Below are 24,874 nucleotides of genomic sequence, written 5' to 3' on the forward strand. Positions count from 1 at the left end.
TTACCTTGCGAGGGGAAAGGGGAGCCCATTGAAACATTCTGCTGTTTGTGAGTCACCTGCTTTGTTTGAAATTTGATGATAACAGTAATTCCCACTTGACCAAGCAAAAATCCTGGCTGTTTTCAGGATTTCAGGGTTAGGTTAGAGATACCTACTGCAGTCTCCAAACACCCTCACCCAAGGAAAAAGTGTTGTTTTTGAAGTCTTTGGATCCTGTGCAGAACAAGCTGCTCAGTTTCAAGGGTTCATGTTACCAGAGGGAGTGTGGAACAATTGTGCTTGCAACTAGTTACCATCCGAACAAAAGCGGTAGCACTCACTAAAATTGTCTGTTAATCTGAGGAAAGCTATATCCTCTTGCTCGGCTGAATGAAAGAAATGCTTCTTGTTTCTTTTTTTTTTTTTTTTTCCTAATAGTAGAGTTTACTTGAAAAGAGAAAAATTGCAAATTTTACCACCTAAAATCTCTATATATTAATAGTTGTGGATTTTAGCACTCAAATGTTAATCTGTGTGGTGGATTTCATATTTAGCTAGATAGTTATAATTAAAGAGACATCAGATTGCTGCTTCTGTGTTTGCAGTTAACTTAGCTCTCTTCCTTGACGACTCCAAAAAAGCTTGCGAACACAGAATTCAGCTGGTGGAGGAGCTGCTCAACTGTGTCCTTTTGAAAGTGCAATTTTCCTCTCTATGCAACATTTGCTGATCTTTGAAGGTATTTTATTTCTGGAGCCTGCTGTCTTCCTGCTGTACAGCTCTCTTGGCGGTTGTTGTCAGAGTGCAAAAAAGCGCGTTTCAGAATGTTGAGGACCTGAATAATCACGGTTCTCTATCTTTTGAAGCACATAAGGCCATGCATCCTGGGTAAGGATACTAAATAAGTAGACTCTGATGCATTCAGGTTAGAATCTAGTTAGGAATTGGAGCTTTTTGTTAATATATTGTGAAATTGTCTGCTTGAAAACGTTGGCGAAGTCTGCAGCCTAAAGAGCTAACGTTTAACTCTGACAAGCGTAGTGCAGAAGATAAAGAGACCATTTGAAAATCGTGCTTCCATTCAAACAGCAGATCAGTTACTGCTACAAACTGCAACACAGCTGACAGTTGAGAAACTGCTTTCCTTTTTATTTTGCTCATGTGACAGTTCTTTGTGTGGTTTGTTAGACTTGTGTCGTGTGTAGTCACCGTCTCTGTGCTCTGCCAAAACCACAGAGGAATGTGCCTAATAAAAATAAACTATTAACTTAAGAACTCAGGAAGAAGCTTGTCATCTAGAGAAACTTTTAACTCCATTTCTAAACTAATTAGGTTTTTAAAAGGCAAAATGTGAAAATGGCCAAAAATGGCATTCAACTGATTAAGAGTAAAGCAGCCTTTAACTGAATTGCTGAGAGGATGAGGGGGGAAAAAGCCTGCCTGAGGACTGAAAAATGGCTATTGTGAGGGTAGGGCCCATCAGGAAAAACAAGGCAAATGGAGAAAAACAGAAATGAGAACAGTAGGAAGAGCTTTTGTGAAGCTCATGTAGTAACTGAGATGCAAGAGCAGAGCTGGGGGCAGAAGAGCCTCAAGGATGAAGCTCTGGACCAAGGAGTTTTGGTGCTTAGGAAGATGAAAATGACTTGGCTGGTGCATAATGGCCAGGCTGGAGAGAGAGAACTGGGGTAATGGAGAGGATTGTTTTCCCCCCTCTAGCCGTTACGATACTGGCCTGGATTTAGACAAATTACTGCATTTGTGTTGTATGAGTGAGAGTAACGTTTTTTCTTAGTTATTTTTTGATAAATTGCTTGTATTATGAAGTGTTCCTATTTTTCTTAGTTATCCTGCGCTCTTTAGAAATAAGGATGAATTCAACTAAACTTTTGCGGTAGAAGTACCCTGGCCTCAGTACTGCTCTGTGCAGCTTTCAGCATCTGACCAGGGTGTGAGGGGTCTTAAACCATGTCATTCTTCTCTCTCTTTCAGGTTGCGAAAGAGTTTGGTTTCAGGAATAATGGGTTTTCTGTCTACACCAATAGAAACAGGACAGGAGAGATCACAGCATCGCAAAACAAATCCCTCAACTTACTGAAAATCAAGTGAGTCCTGACAGAGAACACAGTGGATGGAGGGGAAGCTTTGTACAACAGGGTGCCTCTTCTCTAAGCTTGTCTGAACTCTTCCTTCTGAGCTGGGTGGCGGTAGACAACGTCACTTTACAGCTGTCCCGGGCTTTCAGATGTCACTCTCCCTCTACTTGAAGAGGCAAACTTGATTGACGTGCAGAAATGGGGATGATCAAAATGACTACGTGGTAGGCTGTGGTAGCCATCTCATAGGTTTCTTCTTGCGCTGCCTGTTGCTTGTTGTGGTGAGGCAGCAATAGCCTCCTGTTTGCTCTTTGACAGCCTGCAGGGAGCTGCCTCATCCCTTCTTTCACCCACCGTATACTCTTCTGCATCGATGCTAGAGTCTGATAGTCCCCAGGATTCCCATCTTCTGTAGCCAGGTGCCTGGGGAAAGCAGAGGTGCAAAATGGTGCAAACACTTCATGTGTAGCTGGGGATGCCTTCATTCCATTAATGACAACAATAATGTTAAACACACTGAAAACATAAGAAGTTACTGCTGCGTGCAATTTGTGCATGTGTCAGAGCTGTCACAGCTGCCTTGGGAAGGCTGTGACTTGATGTGCACAGGATCCAGATTAGCCCTTTTCCCTGCTGGAGTTGTTGCCTGTCTCCTCATTCTTCTTCGTCTTTTTCCCTTGATCTCATCTCCTGTTGAAAAGGTTTAGTTTTGGTGGTTCTAGAATTGTGAAACCTGCAACATTGTCGTGCAAATGACCTAAGCAGCAGCGAGAGGCCGCTAATGGAATGGCTTAGGATCGCAGTGCGCCATGTTTGCTAGTCTGTTTATAGCTTGTATCAAATTACACGCTCTTCCGCAGGTCCAAGAGGCTTGCTGCCCAGAAATATGTGCTAAAGATGTATAAACACCGGGGTGGTTCATGATGTGCTTGCACAAGCTTTTCCCATGCTATGCTCTGCAAAGTAGCCAATTCCTCCATGTGGTCAGCGTGAAGATCTGGTGTAGCTGAGTTGTTGGTGAAAGGGGATGGTGGAGAGGGTGGAGTTTGAGCCTTTCTAGCTGTCTGTATGATTGTTCCCAAGAGCAGTGTGTCTTAATGTCTGGGTTGCCACCCCAGCTGAGCTGGAAGCAATGCTTGTTCTCAACTGATGTCCATGTGTTGTTTTTCCACACCTATAGGCATGGCGATATGCTGTTTCTCTACCCTTCGAGTCCTGCTGGCTCCTCCTCAGAGACCATGGACACCTCTGTCTCCCAAGGTTTGCGACCTGTGGGGGCTCCCCAGGTGGTAGAAGATGAGATTGACCAGTATCTGATCAAACAGGATGGAAAGATTTACCGAAATCGAGACCAGCAGCTGTAAGTACTGATGGACTCTATTTCTGCCAATGTGATGATGGTGCATCTGTGCCTCACCAGAGACTAACATCTTGCCTGAAGCCAACAGCCAGGAAGCATGCTATGGGAACTGCCCTCTGAACCATTGCTTTATCCCTCACTGCCTTTGAAATGTTCACAAGGGAAAACAGGCCTTGCCATTGTCCTAGAAGGTTAAATTGTGCTCTGGTGAGCGGAGGAAGGAAGCAGATACCAAAATTCCAGGGCCTTTGCCAGGAAGGACTCATTCAGAGCATCTATTGTTTAGATCAAGGTGGGAGCTCAGCAGTGGGACTTGTGATCATATATTTTGTGCTCCTAAAATATGTAGAACTCTCTAGGTTAAAATGAATTCAAAGTATTCTTCTCTGGGATATCCTGGCGGCTGGTGCTGTGTGAAGTACTGGATTGTGCTGCGTGGCATATCGCTTCATAAGCAGGGGCCTCCTGTCTGCAGTGGCTTCTCAATATGTAGCAAACCTCATCGTTCGAGCATGGCATGCAAAGCGGCGGGGCCAGGTCTCTGTCTCACACACAAGGTGCGGACGGGGAAACGCGCCTTCACCCAGAGCTGCTACCTCAGCATCACTCAGCCAGCAGTGACAGGGAGTAAAACATCAAGGTTAGGTTTGTTTTCTAAATACCAGGCAGCTCCTCTGTCAGGGTGGCGACCTCAGCTTTATCGCCCTGTCTGCCTGCCATGCGGCCGCTCCCTGCTTGGGCAGAGTCAACACAACTGTGTGTCGCTATCTTGGGTCACAGCACTGGGATCTCTGCGTGTGGCACCTTCCCGAGGGTGTCCCAAGCAGGAGCCATTCTGAGTCTTCAGATCCAGCCGCTCTTTATAAAGGAAAAACGAACAAGCGAGAGGCATGAGTGGAAACCTTATTGATGGCAGAGACGTGGAATTGGGACTTGGGTCTCTGCCTACCTGGTTTTTGGCTTCCCTTCCATCATATGCCTTTCTTAACCTTTCTGTGAAACCGGGAATCCATTTTGCTCACAGTGATGTAACGAAGTCTAACTTTGCCAAAACTCTTAGCTGCAAGAGGCTTTAGATAAACAAAGTAGTTTGCATTTTTGTAAAAGTCATAATACAACAGTAACATAATACCACCATAAATCTACATTGATGCTACTAAAATGACCTCTGTGTGGTTGTTTTTGTTGCTCATCATTAACAATGTCCCAGTTGGCTCCTGGCCCGTTATCTCTACTGGTTGTTGGCTTCAGGCTAAACCCTTCTACAAAGTAACTTCTGAAAGAGGTTGAGTGAAAATTTTAAAGGCAACCAGGAATTCTTTCTAAAACAGAATATCTCACCCTGCCCCATTGTGTTGTCTTCCATATGGTTTATCTTTAGTGCTGCAGCAGCAAGGAAGTTTGGAGAGACAGAGCCTTTACGTGAAAAATCCTATCTAACCTTTTCAGGCTGATGATGAATGAGGGAAGTGTCACATTATTGAAACAATAAAGGCAAAACCCACCACTCCGTGGCAAAAACATTGTCTTTAACTTGACCACATTTTTCAAAAGAATAAATGAAGGTATTGTTCTTAGCAGGGAGCCAAAGCGCAGTGGCGGATATTTATGATAAAAAGTGTATGTCTGAGCTTGTTCCTGTATTTGTGAGTGCATATCAATCTAAACATGATGGGATGCTGGCATTCTGCTGAGTGCATTAGCAGCCTTTAGGGGTCCTTTATGTGCATTATCTGCCACAATACCTCGTTAAAAGCAATGCTGCAACTGGATCCCATACATATTTTCCTTATAAGAGCCGACAGCCATGCTCATCTCTAGAGGCCGCCTTTTGAAAACTAGCACGGACCTGTTCCTAGTGCTGGGGCAGAGGGTTTTGTTTGTTTTTTTTTTTTGTGGGGCAGGCGATCGTTGTTTTTTATTAAGCAATCACCTCAAAAGGAGATGTTTTTCCCTCCTTTTTGTAACTTTACCCAGCAGGTCTTTATCTCTCAGATAAACACATGCTTCCCTGTTTGTTCCAGACCATCCCCTAGTGACTGATAAAGGATGGATGTTTTGGTTGTCTTTTTGTTGAAGCCACGCAGGCCAGCCCTGTGACGTATATTTAAAATTCTTTGAATTGAAACAACCTCAATGCAGGGTTGTAAAACTTGAGAAGCTGTGATGTGACGCTGGTGCATGTGGCTGTTCAGAGAGCAGAGCTGCTTGCCAGTGACGCAGACGTTAGGAGTGTCTGATCTTGACCTTGGACTCTCAGATTTAGGTCCAAGCTATTGCTCTTTCTTTATGTGAATTATTTTGTGGTGACCCCTCTGTAGTATGCCGTAATGGGTGGAGAGTTGCTCAGAACCATTTGATTGTACAGATCTTCCAGACACCTAAACTGGAAGACTGTTAAAGTTGCTCTGGACTAACTTTTCCATTAGCGAATGAGACTTGTGCTAATTTTGTTCCTCTTCGCCTAGGTGTCGCCACGGCCCCTTGGGTAAATGTGTGCATTGTGTACCGCTAGAGGTAAGATCCCCCGGCAGCTGCTGCGGAGGGTGACAAAGCCATGTCGCCTGAAGTTCTTGGATTCGCTTTCTTCCAGTGTGAACGCTTTTGCGCCTAGCTCTGCCCACATAGAGGTGGCAGCTCTGAGGCAGTATCCTGCCATGCACTGTCAAGCGTGCCTGCCTGCACCCAGCATAGCTAAACTCTGGCCTAAAGGCTAAGGCCTTTGGAGAACCTGGGTTTATTCTTGTTAATGCTCTGTTTTTCTCAGTAATGGGTTTAACATAAAGTGCTTTAGAAGAGCTCCAGTTTTCCTCCCTCTTCACTCTTGCCTGGATCTCTGTACTGCATTGTGTCATCCCCTCTGCTCGCAGATCCCAGCACTTCTCAGTTTAACCACATATTATTCAGTTTGAAGGCAGCCTTAGTAACGCCTACAAATGCACTAAGCTGTATAATTTATGGCAAGTAGCAGTGAACCCTGAAAAGTCTGTGTGAGCCAGGATGGCTGTTCCCTCCGCTTCCCCGCCGTGTGTTCTGGAAGTTCTTTGGCCTTGTTTGAGCAGCTGGCCTTTTTGTTTGTTGTTCGATATTGAAAGGAAAAAGCATTTTGCCTTTGAGGCTCATTCTGATTTGTGGAGCCAATCTGTTACAAAAGTAGGAGGCGATAATAAAACTCACTGTTGTAAAGTCCCACTGTTTCTGTCACAGTAGTAGCTGCCTTGAAAGAGAGCCTAAATTTTCTTGATTGTTTCCACATTGAGAGCCAGTGGGGTTGAATCTAGAACATCCATTTGTTTAGTGATCAATGTACTATCAGACAGGTGTCTGACCTGGCTTTTCTTTGTGTGGTGTTTTTGGCAGCCTTTTGATGAGGATTATTTAAACCATCTGGAACCTCCTGTGAAGCATATGTCTTTCCATGCCTACATCAGGAAGCTGACCGGAGGGGCAGACAAGTAAGAAAATCTCAACATTTAAGGGAATCTAGTTGTAGCTTAAAAAAAAAAAAAAAAAGCACGCACTGGAGTAGTGTAGGGTGGGGGGGGGGTTTTTTGTTGTTTTGTTTTTAGAAAAGGGGTGGGGGAGAGAAAGTAAGTCCCTTGTCTTTTGCTGTGGTAACGTAATTGCTTCCAGGAAGCACGGCTGAAGGGGGAGAAGGCCAGATGGAAGGAAAGAGGTTCCTTGATTATACCAAGCTCTGAGTCTGGATCTCAGACCTAGGAGAGGGGAACTGAGACTGGTGGATCTGAGGAGCTTTCATCCACAAACCATATTTCTTATCTACAAATATGAATAGGACAGAAAGATGAGCTTAATGTTCCTTAGGGCCTGATTTCACTCTGTCCCATGCTCCATGTGCTCCTCATGAAAACTTTTTTTGTTGTGATGCCAGCCTGCTAACTGGAAAATAAGTCATCCTGCCTTGCAGTGGGCTGGAGGATGCTGTGGTGACACAGGTGACACAGATATGTGCTGAACAGAGAGGAAATACTGAAGCAAGTATTTTTCTTCAGTAGCCATTGGCTGCTAATGCCTCACTGTGGCACACGTGCTCTGGGAAGGATTTAATGTCCTCTTTGGTGATGTTGGGGAACCCACCTCATTCAGAAATGCAGCTCTTCTAAATAAGTTATGTGGAGGTGTAACCTTCTCCATCTTATTCTTGAATGCTGTCAGGATTTTCTTAATGTCTTTGTGAGATGAAACTCAAGTCCATAATACTTTCATCTGAAGGGAACTTCCCCTTGCAGGAAGCCTTGTGCACATGCAAGGAGCTCTAATTTGCCCTAGCAATATAATCTATTACTTCCCATGTGCTGCATAAATTATTTAAACTGGGTCCCATGAGTTTTATCTGTCTCTGCTCTTGCTCAAATGTCTGGTTAGGAGCTGGGCTGGGGGGCATATGTCAGCCCCTTGACCTCCCTTGCTAAGTGGACAGCAGAGGTTACATGGGGATTTCAGGAGTGGAGTATCCCCCGCAGGGAGTTTGCAGAGCACTTTGAGATCCTCCTAAAACACAAAGTGTTGGTGTCACCATGTCTTTTCTGCCCTGCTTCCTGTATGATATTTCTAGCCACTTGCTTTGTCTGAGGCCCAAAAGCATTTGCCATGATAATTGCAACCTTCTTTTCCCCTTCTTGCAGGGGGAAATTTGTTGCCCTGGAAAACATCAGCTGCAAGATTAAATCGGGCTGTGAAGGGCACCCTCCTTGGCCAGAGGGCATTTGCACAAAGTGCCAGCCAAGTGCCATCACTCTCAATAGACAGGTGAGACAGTGCTTGCAGGGGCTTTTGTGCTTAAAGCTGAGAGGAGACTTGCTTGCCTCTTGCTTATGGAGAGATGACTTCAAGAACAGCCAACTTGGAGCAGGAGGCATTTGCATATTGGCAGTTGTTGGGGAAATGGCTGTTAAGGTCTTTAGTCCTTCCAGAAAGGGACTCCAAAATGTATCTGGTTCAGCAGTTTCTTCTTAATGTGGAGGACATCTGAGCTGGCAGCACTAAAAATGAACCTCTAGTTTCTTTCTCCACTCAGAATCCAAAAAGCCACCCCATATTTCCTCTGGTTTCCCCTTAAATGTCACCATATTTTCTAAATGGAAAGGCTCATGGGATAAGGGCCCTAGTAAAGAAGCCAAGCTAACACAAGGCGCTGGGGATGCTCAGCACTTCCCCAAAGTCTAGCCCACGGTGAGTTCTGCATGCTGGATGGGAGAGTGGTGCTGGACTGGGAAGCTGAAGCAGAGAAGTGGGAGAGAAGGGGAGCCAGCTAGCTTTCCCTGTTCTTGCTTTGGCAGGGCTCGGCTGTAACGGGGGGCTGGAGGTCTCTGGGGAAGGTGCTGGCAATAGGCAAAGTAAACGGAGCTAGTTGAGGATGGCCTGACACTTGAACTTTGTCAAACAGAAATACAGGCATGTTGACAACATCATGTTTGAGAACCACACAATTGCAGATCGCTTCCTAGACTTCTGGCGGAAGACAGGAAACCAACATCTTGGATATTTGTATGGCCGGTACACAGAGCACAAAGACATCCCTCTGGGGATCCGGGCAGAGGTTGCTGCCATCTATGAACCCCCACAGGTAAAAACTGTCTGCCCTGGTGTCAGTTTTGATGCATAAAGGTGATAATCAGGGAACACAGAAAAACTTTGGGAAACTCATGCAATATTTCTGACTGCAGACCCTTACAGAAAACAATTCCATGAAAAATACAGTGCGAATTATGTCTTTGTGCATGTTTGTGTCACTGTAGGTTATTGCCACTGAAAGAGTTTTAAAACCCAGATTTTCTTTTTGTGATTCTTACGTTTCCTTTTACGTTAGTCTGTGCTTAGGTGATCTAAAACTAGGGAGACTTCATAACAATGGATTTTTAATTCTTCTGTTTCCTTATTGTTGGATTTCCAAGGCCGTGTCATGGAACAACTTGAAGAATTTTTCTGTGCTAGGAAAAAAAAATGTCTCCCTTGCTTCAGTTTCTGATCGGCTCTCCAGGAAAACTTAAAGCAGCTTAATTAGACAGAAAGGAAATCTGCTTTCTTGATCAAGAGGTGGGCAATAAGATCCAATGTTTCAGGGTCTGCTCCTGGGAACAGAAAGTCACGACTGTGCAGGAGGAGATGGGAGTCCCCACTAGATGGTGCCAGGCACCGCGCCGGCAGCACTGCTGCTCAGACACAGCTGGACAAGCCTTCTTAGAGGGCTTCCAGCGAAATCGGGTCCTGGGAAGCCTCTCGGGGCTCTTTCAGTGTATGGTGCAAACATCATATGTACATGAACATATCGTGGTGGGGGGAGCCTGTGGGTCATGAGTCTTGATGATTTCTTCAGTGTTGCTAGAGTAAAATGCAATAGACTTGTGAGTGAAAAAAACACATGGATCTTTAGGAGTGTGTGTGTGTGTGCACTCACATGCACACCCATGAGAACAGATTTGCAAGCCTTTTACAACTTCTTCCAGTTCTTTTAAATATTAGCACAGCCATGCCCTCTATTGCTTTAGTATCACGGTTAAGCCCTCTGCGCTGAAAGTTCATATGCTTCTAGTTGTGTGTGGTAAAAGCAAGGAAGCCTTTGCTTTCCTGGCAAGCAGTCTCTGCTTCTTGGCAGAGCATCTCCCCACACAAGAAAGCTCGCCTCTGAAACGCACCCAGATGGAGTCTTGTTTTCCAGAACTCGGGGGAAGGCCAGGGTGTGGGCTCTTGGATTCACTGAATTCCTGCCTCTGTGCTGCTCAGATTCAAGTAAATGAAACAGGAGTACAAAACTGGCAGGTTGAACAGAGCTTTGGAAAATTATATAATCTTTTGCTTTTTCCAGAGCACTCAGAAACAGAAATGGCCTGTTTGTAAATGCTGAGCAAGTCTTTCATTCATAAAGCCCAACATGCCTTGCAAACTTAGCTGAAGAACTACAGGACAGTCTGTATGAATAAAGGAGGTCTCCAGGGTGAAACCAGTCAGTGGTGGAGCTGAAGGGGAAAACCAGATCTTTGCTTCCATCCTTTGCCTCAGTTCTGACAATGGCCAAGTGTACTATGTTTTTTCCTGTTTTGTCCTACTAGCTTGTTTTTCTTTGCTGCAGATCGGTACACAGAACAGCCTGGAGATCCTGGAAGATCCAAAAGCAGAGGTTGTGGATGAGATTGCTTCAAAGCTTGGACTGAGAAAGGTCAGGATGTTGTCGGGTATCATGCATCTTTGTATGGCAATGGAGAAAGCCATTGGCAGTTCTCTCCAGCTCTGCAGGGTTAATTCAAGGCTGTCTGGGCACATTTGAAATCTAGCTTAAGTGCCGGTAGTTTTTAATGCTTTTAAATGTGAAAAACAAAATGAGAGCATTTCCATGAGCTTGAGCATACAGCAGGGCTGTTCAGCTGAAGTCAGCAATCCAGTGTCATGAATGACATCAAAGGGTGTAGCAAAGATGTAGGAACACATCTTTTCCTTTATTTCACCTTAGACAGGAGCCGTTCCTGGTAGCATCTCCCTGGGGAGTGCTAATTTGGCACAGATGTAGCTTGAGTTGCCTTCTGAGTTTGTTCTTCCTTTTGACAGTCTGTGCTCTGCTCAGGAGCAGAGGCTCCTGTCTGATTTTTAGTTTAGTCTCCTGGTGCTGTTCAGGCAGTCTGTGATGAGCTGCTCTGCCCGTTGGTTAGAGGTGCAGATACCCCGGCAGTTGAGCCTCAGTCCTATGGTCCCCCTGTGCTGGCAGCCTGCCAGTGATTCGATCAGGACATGTGGGTATTGGTGTTCTTTGGTTTGCTGACACCTCTCAAATCCATACTGATCTTTTCCAATTTGGGAAGGCATCGTCTGATATCATGTGAATGTCAGGAATGAGACGTACACAAACAAGATTTGACTTGCTGAAGAAAAAAATCAGAAAAGTCTCAGTACAGCAGACTATAAACATCTGCGGTGAGATCTTTTGTGTTCTCTGAAGATAAAATCTTCAGCCTTTTGCCAGTGTCTGAAGCAAAGTTTCTGTGCATGTTATTGTTTTTCAGCTTTTCCTTTGCTTCTCACCTCAGATATTTTTAAATTTTTAAAAAATATTTGTTTAAAAAAAATTTTTTTTAATCAGTGTGACTCAACATATAACTTACTGTTGGTTGCAGATTTTGTCTGTCTAGTTTGTGCTAGGAGTCTGAATCAGCAGTTCTTACTCTCATGGGTTAATGCTATGGGAGTTGGTCACGAGGGGGCTGATCAGAGCTGTTTTTAGCATGTGTGTGTAGAGAAGGGTTCGTGCAGCGGTGTGTGTGTGTACACATCTATACTCGTATGTGCAAACAATGCAAAAAGCAGGAATGTGTTTTTTGGAACAGAGCAGACTGATTTGGGATGAATCATACTCCAGTGGGAACATATGAGCTTTATCTTAGCTAGTGACTGCTAGCTTCAAAATGAAATCATGTGAGCTGTTTTGTCATCTCCTGGCACTCCTGATGCTGCTTTGCTCTAAATGCTCAATAGGAAATGCTTTTTGCTGTGGGTGGGAGGAGGTAGTGGCTGAGAGGCCTCTTGCAGCCTCCAGATCTTTCCATGAAAAAATATTCCACAGTGAAACATAAACCTGCAGGTGCCCCCAGCCAGCCAGCTGGCATGCTGCTCCTGGAAATTGTATTCAAATGAGCCCGACACAGCTGGGAGAGCCATTTCCTTCAGGCAGCTTACAGCAGGCCCTCGCAGGGCGGTGTGAAGAGCCAAGAACATCTTGTCCTGCTAGGAGAAGATGTATAAGCTCCCTTTTTTCTCTCTCTATTCCCCTCCTCCCCCCCCCCTTTTTTAAGCATCTATCTTCATAACATTTCTCTATAGGTTGGCTGGATATTTACTGACCTGGTCTCGGAAGACACACGGAAAGGGACCGTTCGATACAGCCGAAACAAGGTGAGATGCAAGTGCGTAGTTAATTACAGCTCTTGATATTGACTGTTTGTATGAGCCCGTAAGTGCAGGCTCTGCCAAGCAGAATGCTGAGCCAGGGCAGCACAGGGCTGGAGGTGACACTGGAAGTGGAATTCTTGTGAAATGTGGTTTTTAAAAAGCTTTTGAAGGAAAAGGAGCTTGAGCTCAACAAGCACTGTTGGGAGTTTGTAGTTGTTTGGACAGCGTGCAGAGCTGCCTGCCTGCGGTCCTTCACCTGCTCGTGGTGCTCATGGTTCAAGAGAATTTAATAGAGTGGAGGGAATGAGTTTGTGTGAGATGCAAGTTCAATGAGCAAAAGTGATTCAATTGGAGGCCCTTCTTATGGGCTGGGCTTTGTGAGGTACATGGTTTGGATCCTCAAACTTTGACCTTCTCAGCTTCCTGCAGTTCTAAAATCAATGGCATCCCTGCTTGGAAAATGAAACCCCATAACAAAGGGGTGTGTAAAGGTGGGTGGAACTAGAAGTAGAAGTGGGATGTTCCTTCTGGTGAAAACCAAGTTCAGGGCCAGAGAACTGATATGTCACATTCTTTTCTCAGTCTTTGCAGCAGCTTTCTACGAAAGCGTGTTTTACTAGGGTGTTGGTAGTTTTCTTTGGCTGCAGACCAGGGAAATAGGTCTAGGCTACATCATGTTGTCCTTTTTATTGACATTTCTACTCTTCCCTCAGGACACTTATTATCTAAGTGCAGAAGAGTGCATCACAGCTGGAAACTTTCAGAACCAGCAGCCCAACATCTGTCGCCTTTCTCCAGATGGTCATTTTGGATCCAAGTTTGTCACAGTTGTGGCTACAGGTATAAACTGGCCTTGGCTTGCCTTGACTCTCCTGGTTATACCTGAATTGCCTTTTGTTAACAGAAGAAGAATAAGCAGCTCTCCCAGAAGTCAGTATTCCAGTCCCCATCTGTCCTATTTAACAAGGGTTTAGCCTTGTTTTATCAAGTAAAATACATTTTTGTTCCTTGTGCTATCTGCTCTACAGCTATTTACTCTATCCCTGACAGGAATCTTAATTGAGGCTCAGATCCGTAGCATCCACCCCTCTGATCCAGAATGCGCGCATTTGTCTGTAGTCAGGGGAATAGATGTTGATTGGTTTTCTCTTTTGACTTTTTAAGCTCCAAATTCTGTTGCCTGAAAGCGGCAGTGCAGAACCACAGCAATCTGGATCCTGAAAGTTACTCTGGCTCGTTCAGCATAAAGGAGGGACTTTTATCTCCCTTGTGTCGCTGTCAGGGAAACCCTTACGTAGGATTCTTTGCCCTTTCGTGCATGGAAACGTTTTTGTTTGTCTGAATAAAACAGAGAAGCCTGCTGCAAAATGCTTTGCTTTGTCACCTCTGATTTTAACCGTTTTCACAGCAAGTCTCCAGAGGCCATATGGAATAGTCTGCTCTGCCTGGACCGTGTGGGGAGATGTTGGCATGTGCTGGAGGAGTTGTAGCATTAGAAGTTCAATCTGCTGTTCTCCATGGGATGACACATGTATTCATTTAAAATTTCCCTGGAGCAGATATTCTGGGTTCTGGGTCTATTTAGTACAACGAAAAAAAGCATGACTTTCAAATAGCATCCAATATAAAAAACGAAAGTGTGATATTATATTGCCTCCTCTGAGCCCAGGCTTTATAAGTGTTCCTGGAGCCTTTTTCAGTAAAAACACTATCTCTTTCAGTTAACAGGCTCTTGTAATCAGACAGCTGCCTTCTGCATTCCAGGCTGTTAAACACATCAATCTTTCATTAAAAGTAAATGTGTATCTCTTTCTCACTTATTTTATTTTATTATTATTTTATTTTATTTTTAAACAAGGTGTTTTACTGAGAAAATGATGGCTAGCTTTGTTCAATCTTTTCCCATGTCTTGGTCTATGTTTAATTTCTAGGAGTGTTTGTTCTGGAGCAGTGAGTGATTGAGGTTAGAGATCAAAGGGTAGAAAACGAATATTTCCTCTTTTCTGTTCCAGATAATTTCATTCTTTTCTGTTAAATCAGCCCTTCGGGTTTCTATTTAAACACTTGATTCTTTCCTTTTGTGCAGTATAAATATAATTGCATAGTTTGCATCACCTTTATCTTTAAATCCTCTGCATGGATTAATTCCCCTCTCCTCCTGAATTCCTAGGTTTGGAAATAGTAACATTTTCCTACCATCTGTCTGCATCTGATCTTCTCTTTCCAGTTGTGTTCTAATGACATATGACCTGATGTTGCTTACATTATCCAAATTAAAGCACCAAGCATGTGATCTATCAGTGAGCCAGGCTCTTAATTTCCACTTTCCATGTCCGGTTTCCACCAAGCCATCCATTACAGGCCAAGAATACACTTTTTCTTCTTATGCCTGACACCGCTAGGTGACCATCCCTGAGTCTGCAGCTTGTGGTACCTTGGAAATGAAACAGGAGTGTGGGAGCTGTATGCCTGGTTTTTGTTTTGAAAGAGAGGGGATGTCTGAGACGGGTGCTATGAGGGGGCCTCCAAAAGGATAGCTTAGCCTCATTTAAGCCCCTGGCAAAACACTCTGGCTGTCACCCGAGGGGTCTTTCCCATTAGGCTAGCTGTGAAAATGGTACTGAAGAAGCGTGGGGTATTAAATAAATGTAGAATTTAAATGGGGATTCTTGCCTAGAAGAACTTCCCATGCAACAACGCCAGCAGTTTCTTCCTCTGTATTCTCCACTGTTAAAAAGACTCGTGTCGTGTTTAACATCGTCCTTTGAGTTATACGTCTCTGAGTTAGACTGGGCAAATTGCTCTCCTTTGGGATTTTTAACCAGATTTTTCACTTCCAGGTGGTCCCGACAACCAGGTCCACTTTGAAGGGTACCAGGTCTCGAATCAGTGCATGGCACTGGTTCGAGATGAGTGTTTGCTGCCCTGCCGAGATGCACCGGAGTTGGGCTATGCAAAGGAGTCCAGCAGTGAGCAGTATGTGCCTGATGTGTTCTATAAGGTAAGGGCTGCACGCCTGTGGGTGGGGGGAGCTGCGAAGAACAACCCTGCCAAGTGTCTGGAAATCAGTATGGCCAGCTCAAAAAACATGTCTTTGAGGTCTGAACTATTTTCAGTAGTAACCATTCACCACATGTCCGCAAAGTAATTGCATAAGCTCCATTTCCCCCTCCTAAAAGCGCTGTTACAGTTTCCAGTACAGCAGTAGCCATTGGCTATCCAGCTTCTAAATGAGGTCTGCAGCGATCTACCAAGAACCTATAGCAAGCGCTCTGAATTCACATCCTCTTCCATATTTATTGGCAGTATTTGCTGTGTTTCTCTGATTTTAGTCCTGAGCTAAATATCTGCTTCCTTCACTGCTCAGTCATACTCATGTGTGATCTGTGCTAGCACAAATGGTGCAGTCAGGTTCCTTATGTGACGCTAGGGATTCTCTGGTGTATAACGCACAGGCACAGGAGTAGCATGAGCACAACAGCAGATGCAATGAAAGATGGTGCGGTTCAGGCAGCAAGAGGAGAGACAGCCCCGTGTATGGTTTTTCTTCTGCAACAAAAGGAGAGTGTGAAGGCTTTCGCAGCTGCAGAACAATGGCAGGACAATTCCTATGCATTCCCGGCTCTTCTCCCTAGTACTGCAGTTACTACCTGCTCCCAGATCCTGTTCTTGGGTCAGACAGTAAACTCCAAAAAGTGGTCCCGAGGAGCAGTGGGGGATGCCTGCACCCAGAGAAGTGCACCCTCATGGATCCAAAATATTCCTACTTGAAGTTTCATGCAAGAGTGCTGTTGCTGGCTGGTCTGCTGTGGTTTTAAATACAGTTTGTTAGTGATGAATGGACTGTCATTATTCACTTGACAGTTGTTTCTGGAGATCTTCAGACCTCCTACATCTGCAGCACCAAGTTAGAAATGTGGGGACAGGATCTCTGCAGAGGCTAATAGCACTGATTTTCAAACTTGTGTGTGTTGGTGCTCCATGAGCAAGGACAGAGGAATTTAATTAATGGCACTGCTTGCATACTGATTAGCCATCCATCACCCAAGTTAGTTATCTCATTCTTGTCTGTGTCTGATATTCGCAGCCTGCTCTGCCTGCAGCGCTCCTGCTGTCTGTATGAAGGCTGTCCATTAAAGAATATAGGATAAGCAAAGCTACCATCATTCAGTGCAGTTGAAACGAGCATTTTGTACACCATCAACAGAAAAGCAGCTTGTCAGAATAGTCTTGTATGCCCTGATCTTGAGATGAGGAAATGCTGGTCTGGGTGAATTAGCCCATGAGACTCCACCTTCTCACTCCCGCCCTTAATGCTGAACTGTTGGCTTGTCTTGATGCCACCTGAAAATGAGGAGTACCTTTTGGCTAAATTTAGTGCTTGAGAGGAATCTCGTGTATAAAAGCTGGATGAAATCCTGGCCTTTTCCCATAGCATGCGGACAGCTTGCTGTTAGGATCATAAGCCAGGTCCGCTTTAGATACAGTGGAGCTCAATTGTGCAACGGTTGGCGCTGAATATGAAGATGACGTCATCTCCTGGCGTGCTGTGGTCCTGCTCCAAAGGAGCCCGTGCTGTGCCACAGTCGGGATGCAACCTTGCAGGAGGTCCTGTAGGTCTGTGTTCCACATGTGGGCCACCCCGGGTGTTTGGAGTAGCAGGAAGGCAGTGGGTGTTCCCATAAGGTCTTCACTCTGATTTGTAATGTGAAGCAGGGAGATAAACAAAATGTGAACCGATGACTCCAGTCTTGTGTGGAAATTTCCATGAACACTGATTCACTGGGTCGGGCTGCAGCTTATTTCATATGTTTTATAACTTCTATCCATAATTGCCTTTTCATGATGTGCTCAAGGAAGGCTTGAGGATTGCTCTGGCGAGTGTAATTGTCCTTCAGACTTAAACGTGTTTGGCTGTAGGATCTCTTAATATTTTTTTGGAATGTTCTTAAATCGATGGAAAGCTTAGTCACTCCTGGCTTTAAAAACCTTTAGGGTCTCATTAAATGTGCAAGGCTTGAGGTCAGAGACACTACCTCATAGTTACTGGGTTGGTGACAACAATGGTGTCAAAGCACTAGTTAAATGTAGTTTTAGGAACAGGAGTTGTGTCTGTGTTTGGCTTCACAGTAGAGGACGGCTGGTTAGTAGTGCAGTGCCCTTCTACCCCTTTCTCTTTTGAAGCTCTGCAAGAGCTGAGCAGCTTTTTCTCCAGCCTTTGATACAGGGGTTGTCCTCTCTGCTGCCTCCCCCCAGCTTTGGGCAGAAAGCTGCACTTTTGAGTAGTTGCTGCATTGTGTCTCAGAGTGAGAAGCTATTTCAGTGGTAGGGAGAAAAATCCATATATATGTATATAGAAATATATATATTTGTGTAGTGTGCAAGTATTCATTTGAAGAGCACTTTAGGATGAAAGGAGCTATGTAAATTTATTGTGATTGGATGAGAACCAAAAAGCTTGTGTTTGTATAGTATGGACGTATTTATAGAACCACTTTGCATCCCAATGCAAAAAAAAAAAAAACCCAAAAATCTATTGAACTCTTGTATCTATCTACAGCAGGGTAATGCAGTAGATGCACCTTAAACTTCTGCCAGTAGGAAAAGTGCTGCATGTATTTGTGGTGAAGTGTAAGGCAACAACTGCGCTTCAGTCATGTGGTTGGAAGAAGATATCTTCCAGCTCTGCTCTTGGCAGGCGTGGTCATTCCCAAAGGGACTGTTAAGAAATGCGTCTGAGTCGGTAACGCTGCAGGAACAGAAGGGGTGCGAGGACCCACGTTGCAGGCAGGCGAGCTGCAGCTCCGAGGACTTCAGTGCAGAGGCAAAGAGGTGCCTGGAGAGAAAAGAGCAGCTGTCTTTGGTCAGCGAGCCATTCGTGCACGCTTTGCGCCACAGCAGGTTTGTGGAGTGGGAGCAGGGGCTACCATGTCCCCTGAGCTGCAGCTGTTGCTGAAAAGGTTCCTGCGTGAACGTGACTCATCTGAATGGTGTGTTAGCGTAGATGGGCCTTTCTTTCATGGAACTGGCAAAACCAGTTTTGATGGCACCGATTTTGTCCTGTCTCAGAAGGCAAGGCGTTTTTCCTGAGCCTCTAGCCTTGTGATTTCTGTATGTCTTTACCGTTCTCTTTACATTGGCCACTAGCCCTGCTGCTCAGAGGAACCACCCCAATGGAATTGGCAGTATGGTGCTTTCTACATGTGGCTGTTGCTATCCTGGCTTGTGAAGGCTTGAGTTCTGTTCAAGCGTGAAAATCAAGGGCTTTGGGGACCATGAATACAAGTTGCTTCACTCCGAGATGTGTCTCCAGGTAAGAATAGCCAGAAGGAAGAAAACATCCCCCTTCGCCTCCTGGTCTGGCTGTGAAGTGTCACAGTGCAGTGCTGTTTCCCATTTGAATGTTGCACAACCAGCACATCCTTCTTGGCAAGTTCAGTTCAAGGAATTTCATGGAGTCACCCTTGTCAAGATGCAGACACACAAATTGGGGTAACTGCTCTGCTTGTAAGTGGAGACAACGAAGTTGTGGCCACTTTAATTTGTTTCTCAGCTGGGTAAGGGAGAAACTAGCTGAGTATTACACGTGGGCATTTTATGTTCCTTATCTTCTGCCCTTGAGCAGTGTCCTCCTTTGTCCATCTGATTCTAGAAAATAAGCGTATTGATTTTGATTTCACTAAGAATGTAGCTTGCAAGCTGTGGGCTTGATTATTCAGATTTGAAATCCCTAGCAAATGCTGATGCTCAGTGCCTCGGTCAGGTCCGATCCCTTCCCTTTAGGCTGTCTGCGCGCTGTGCCTGCGTGCCTGGTGGTGCGCTCCCTGCGTGCTCTGTATTCCAAGCTCCCTTCAGCCAGTCTGCAAGTCCGTAACCTCCTCACAGCCCCGGCTGCGCAGCGCTCTGGGAGTTGGGTGTGACCCTGCAGAGCTCTGCTCCAGAGTTAACTTCTTGGATGTCTCAACCTCCCACTGAATGGAGGAAAGATATTGCTGTGCTTTACAGACCCTTTGAAACATTTGAATAATTGGATTTTAGTAGGTTTTTTAGGAACAGCTTTGTCTCTTAATGACAGATACTTACTTCAGCTTAGCATGAATATGGAGCCGTCATCTTTGCAATGAGTTCCATTTTACAGCTGCCTTAATATCCCACAAAGTTTCTTTGGGATGGTGCAAGACAAAAGCCTTTCTCAATGGCCCCAGTGTTATGAAAGGGCCCTTTGCCCCTTGGAGAGTCCTGCATGTGCTTTTTGCATTTACAACAGCTGATACGGTGTCTGGGCCTCAGCTTGTCATCTGCTAAATGCAATCCCATCTGGCCCTGGGAGAGAGCTGATGGCAGCGTACTGCTTTTGTTAGAGCCGAACAGGACTGCAGACCCACAGCTTCTCGGAGCCCAGGCTGTTCCGAGTGTGGCATGCGTTGCTTCCTCCCATTCGCTTTGAAATCGTCTTCCTGGGGAAAACATCATAACCAAGCTGCACGGAGACTTCTGCAGGGAGTTTTCACTAGCAATAAAGGACTTCCCCTGCCTGGCCTCCTACCAATGGCTCATGTTTGACTGGAAAAGCCTTCTTAGCTTCAAATGTCCCAGCTGCTCCGGGAAGAGGATGCTTGATTAGCTAATGAGGAGTCTCCTGAGATGGGTTTCAACTCTCACTGACCTATTGCTTGCTCTTAGGAAAGTCGCTTCATTTCTGCATGTCAGCTGCCCTATCTGTGAAAGGGGGCAGTACTGCCCAGTAAAGCTCTTCTGAAGTCAGCGGAGGGAAATGCAGCGCTGGGATTCAGTAACAAACGAAAAAACAGGCGTCTTCTCAGCTCAGTAATGCCATCAGCAGAGTGAACCCATGAGGAAGACTAACGGTATCAGACACTAATGGCTGTCCAGCCTTGGGATGCCAAGTCACCACGGAGTCAGAGCCTCCCTCCTGGCTGAATGCTGCTCGGATTCCTTGCACGGCTGCTCCTGGGACCTTAGTGTGAGAAAACTTGAAGCCACCCTGGAGCCGTTTCTTGCTGCTGGAGGCCTGCAGTGCCGCAGGAAGGTGTTATGTGGCCAGCCCTCTGCATGCAGATGCGGCCGTCACTTTCCCTTCTTGACCTCATGTGTTTGCGGCTTCTGCCTCCAAACAGTGGTTTGAAAGACTCTAATCACAGCACCTGATGCAATCTCCAGTTTGCTCCAGTCTTCAGGATGATTCATTGTCCAGATCCTCCAGGCTCTCTTGCTTGATTTTTGTCCAGGCGCCAAATAGTTGAGCCTCCGTTAACCCCTTGCAGTCCTCCATTTGGAGCTGTCGCCGCTAAGCGGAGCAAGTGGTGTTCATGGCTTTGGGGGTCTCAGGCTCCAAAGCAGCAATAATAATGTACCATGTGCAGAGAGGCGCTGCTGGGGCCCTGGTGACTGCCAAACTCAGAATGAAGATGTCTTTCTCCTAGCAATTCTCCCAGCTTGACGTTTGTTAAGGCCTTTAAAATGTAATTGCCTAATAAAATGGTGCGTGGGGGCTGGAGAAGAGTGCTGGCGTGGAGGTAGGGGCCTTTTCATTCTGGGGGAGGCGAGAGGGTTTGGACATGTCCTCTGACTTGGGGGAAGTGAGGTTCCAGTTTGGTAATAACAGTATAGTGCATATCTTGAAGGCCTCAGTAGCATGATATTAAAAAGAAGGCATTTAACATGGAAATCCCCAGAGGCGGAGATTAAAGCGAACAGGTGCTGGAAAAATGTTTCTGCATATTAGAACTTAATTAGATTTGAAAATGAATTCCAGATGGGCTAATTATGTGTGAGTTGTTGCAGGTTCTTTCTTGCAGGGGCAGGATTGTGTTTGGGAAGCTGATTTGGTTTGATTGGATTTGATTCCTGACTCTTACGGTATCACTGAGATCTCGAAACAGGTTAGCTTTCAGGCCCTGTGATCTCTCTGAAAAGGCTCCATGTCTCCTACTGCTCCTGTCAGAGCTATAGAGATCTAAGGCCACAAGCCACCAGCTTGTTGCTAAAATAACCACAGGGCCAACAACCTGTCATGTTCAAGGAGAAAAGATCCTTATCAGAATTGCTTTTAAAAGCAGCTTCAAAGACTGGAAGGTAGATTTTTTACAAAGGGAACTATTTCTAGGGACAGAGGGTGCTTGGGGTGGAGGTGGGGAGGGGGCTCGTGGCAGGGGCTGTTGGCGGCTCCTGCCTCGAGCGGAGGAGCAAGCCAGAGCCTGCTTGGGCAATGTCCGTCCGGGTCTGCTGGGAGAGCAGAGCGTGAGAGCGGGGTGCTGGCTGCCGCGCTGCATATTTGTGCTGTGTAAATACTAGTGTAACTGAGAAACGCTGATAGCGGAGGAGTGGCGTACTCGGAGAAAATATAGCTTGTGAAAGGAGGATGTCAGCCATGGGCAGTTTATCCTGAAGTGTGTTGCTTGCTGGCTCAGCGCTAGGAATGCTGCTCAAAACCCTGGAGGAGAACTGCTGGAAAGGGGCTGGAAGAGCAGAGTTCACAGCCTCTCGCAGAGCTCCCCGAAAGCCACTGAGGTGTCAGGGTGACGGCTCTGCTGGTGTGCAGCAGCCCTGGGCCTGCCTCCAGCCACTGGGACTTCTGAAAACTCAGTAAATGTAAACTTTTATGTAGGGTCTCTGATTGGAAATTATGGGCGTATAATTTATATGTGGCTCAATGAATGATTTATAACATGTTAAGTGATGATTTAGGTAGAAAATACAATCCCCTTGTACAGAATCTTTAATGAAAAGTGTCAGTTCTTATGAATTTATTTCTGAAGCTGTGTTTGAATTCGGCATGTTTGACATAAATCAAGTCTAATTGTCATTTTATGATTAATGAACATATGCTGGCCATTTTTCTCCATAATTAAACTTAACGTTCAATTCGTCTGGCAAAGCAAAACAAGTTTATGCCGTGTGATGTGCTAGCTTCTCAGGTCTGCGTATAAGAAAGTGCCTGGACTTCCAATTCCTGAGCAGAAGCGAGCAGTCAGATTAGACGCTCATAGTCAGTTTTGCAGAGTCAGGTTTGCCTTGGTTGGGAAAGCAGATGTGGAGTTGTCCCTTCTTTTTTAAGACAACACTGCTTTTTAAACAGCATCTACACTTTTCAGATAATGCCATCCATCTCTCTGGTGGTGACGACTGAGGCAAACAAGACAAAGGTGCCACATTCGTGATAAAACACTCTCTTGGCTCACAAAGAAACAGAGGGCCTGATTTAGGAAGTTAGGGAGATCTCTAACCCCTATGAACTGCAGGGAATCGGGCGGCTCTGTGTCAGCCCCAGTACCAATAAAGCAGCCTCATGTGAACAGATTCTTTTCCGCACCTTCAGTGATCTGCCAAAGTTGAGAATTCCCAAGCTTCTGTGTGGGTGTCTCAGGTGCCGTATCCCTTAGGCTTCACACCACTTCCGCACTGAGGAATAATAAGAAACTCTTCTTCTTTCAGGACATAGACAAGTTTGGCAATGAGATCACACAGCTGGCTCGCCCGCTCCCCGTTGAGTACCTAATCATAGATGTAAGTATTTGTTGCACTTGTTGGGAACGGGAGATGGTCAGGGCAGAGTTAAGTTCTTGACCCACCTCTGACATTTACATTGGAGTTTGCTTCATAGATCAGATTTCTTTCTATCCTCTTTCTCCTCTGCTGCCAGGCATTTCTAGCACAGAGGTGCGGGAGATGGTACACTGTGGGTAATTGCAGTGCTCTTTGGGAACAGCGTGTTGTGGTGCCAGAGAATGCATTTACTTCCTTGGGAGTCACTGCCTGGTTTGTCTTATCACTGTTATGAAATGGCATGTAGCCATAAAACAGAGGAAGCAGCCAGCCCCAAGGATATGTGTGCTGGGCACTACCTCACGGGGAGCTAATTAGAAAACTCCAGTTGTCTGTCTGTTAGCAGCAATTAAGAATCCGGCTCCTCGTAGTGACTCAGCAGACCACGTTGGTGCTACAAAAATGCCTGCTCTTGGGAGAGGGAGTACGAGCAACGGCACAGAGCTTGGCTGGAGCAGGGCCACTACCTGCCCGTCGGCAAACATTGCCAGGCACTGGGGCATAGCTCTGCCCTTCGGCTTGAATGGAAACTGTTATGGTGTGGAAGGCAGGAAAGCAAATAATTTGGATGACAGATGATAGTGCTGGAGTTGAAGATGGTGCCAGTAACGATTAAATCCCCTCAGAGCAACTGGTCTGGTCCAGCTGCCCCTGGCACAGGCAAACTGACCTTCAGGCACAGGGAAGCTGGCAGGCTGGAGACTTCCACTTGCTCTTCCTTCTTGCCCGTTTGCTATCTGGTGCATGTATCGCTTATCAGAGCGGCATTCGGACCGAAGGCCTTGACATGTGATTCACACGGAGAAATACTGTGTTCAGAACAATGGGCCCATTGTGTGGGGCCTTCAGACGCCCCATTCCCATCGGCAGCGTTGAAACATATTTATTACTCAAGTAGTAAAGGCATCTGTTTCCGGACTACCTGGGGTGTAATTAAGAAGAAAACAGATTGACAAAGCATGCATTTAGGAGGAGTCTGGAACGATAGAAAGCTGCATTTCTGAAGCATCTTGTTTTGTCTCTTTAAAAAAAAAAATATCTATTTTAGTTAATACTGTACTGGCAGGTATTTCTGCATTTCTGCCTACGAAGAGCCTCTCTGACAGGGCCCAGCAGTCGGTAACCCACACCAAAGATCTACAACCCCAGAACTGGGATTTGTGTAAATGTCGGTATATTACCTCTTCATTCCCATTTGGCACAGGGTGCAGGGAGGAGGCAGGTTTAGCATAATCCTGAGTCTGGGGCGACTGAGGGAAGCGCATGGGGCCGGAAGGGCACAGCCCATGCAGAGCTCCCCATGGCTGTTGCCTCGGTATTTGAAGAAGTTGCTGGATCCTGCCGGGAGCACGTGGCAGGCGCTGCCGGGGAGAGCGCTGCACTGCAGGAAGGGGCACTGGGGGCTCCCAGCGGCCCAGCAAGGCTCCTGCACCAGCACGTCCAGGGATTAGGGGCAGGCGTCTGGCTCGCCCTGCTGAAGGAAGGAGAGTTTGCTGCTCGGACAGGGCGAGGGACTTCACCACGAGCAAGTGCGTTGGGCTGGAGGAAGCAGGGGTTGTGGTTGGATGCTCAAGCGGCAGTGAAGTCCTTTTCATGCCGAGAAGAGCCTGTATCAGCCTGTGAGCTGCTGCAGGTGTCAGCTGAGTGTGGTTGTGTCAAATGCACGCAGCTCTTGAGCATCCTTGTTAGCGAGGATTTCAGAGAGGATGTAGGCAGGTCTTTGTGACACCAAGAATCTCTTGTTCTGTAATGTATTTCTCACCAGTGTTTTCGCTCCTTTCATCTTCCCCCAGCATCCCTCTGTTAAATGAAGTGTGCAGGCGTTTCGCTCGGCACCCTTTCCAGCCCAGAAGAAAGTGGCAGAGTCCCCTGGGTACCCCATGGTCAGGCATGGGGGCCACACTCTCCCCTGTCACCCTCTGATTTTAAGATTACCCCCAGGGTGATGCCCCAAACAGCAGCTGCCTGGCACAGG

General features: G+C 46.0%; 1 protein-coding gene across 2 annotated transcripts in view; it reads left to right on the forward strand.

Annotated features, from left to right (window-relative positions):
- NPLOC4 (NPL4 homolog, ubiquitin recognition factor) overlaps positions 1-24,874 on the forward strand; it is a 32,454-nt gene that overhangs the window by 2,166 nt on the left and 5,414 nt on the right. The window contains exons 1-12 of one of the 2 annotated variants that reach the window (XM_067308090.1): positions 633-718; positions 1,972-2,084; positions 3,256-3,435; positions 5,904-5,952; positions 6,796-6,890; positions 8,082-8,205; positions 8,843-9,022; positions 10,526-10,612; positions 12,265-12,336; positions 13,047-13,173; positions 15,174-15,334; positions 22,789-22,860. In XM_067308090.1, the coding sequence (XP_067164191.1) occupies positions 3,266-3,435; positions 5,904-5,952; positions 6,796-6,890; positions 8,082-8,205; positions 8,843-9,022; positions 10,526-10,612; positions 12,265-12,336; positions 13,047-13,173; positions 15,174-15,334; positions 22,789-22,860 (1,137 nt within the window). In that variant the 5' untranslated portion in view covers positions 633-718; positions 1,972-2,084; positions 3,256-3,265. Of the gene's footprint in view, positions 1-632; positions 719-1,971; positions 2,085-3,255; positions 3,436-5,903; positions 5,953-6,795; positions 6,891-8,081; positions 8,206-8,842; positions 9,023-10,525; positions 10,613-12,264; positions 12,337-13,046; positions 13,174-15,173; positions 15,335-22,788; positions 22,861-24,874 lie in introns of those variants that run through there. The other variant, XM_067308089.1, reaches the window with a different exon arrangement.

This window comes from Apteryx mantelli, chromosome 19, assembly GCF_036417845.1.
Source record: "Apteryx mantelli isolate bAptMan1 chromosome 19, bAptMan1.hap1, whole genome shotgun sequence".
NCBI lineage: Eukaryota > Metazoa > Chordata > Aves > Apterygiformes > Apterygidae > Apteryx > Apteryx mantelli.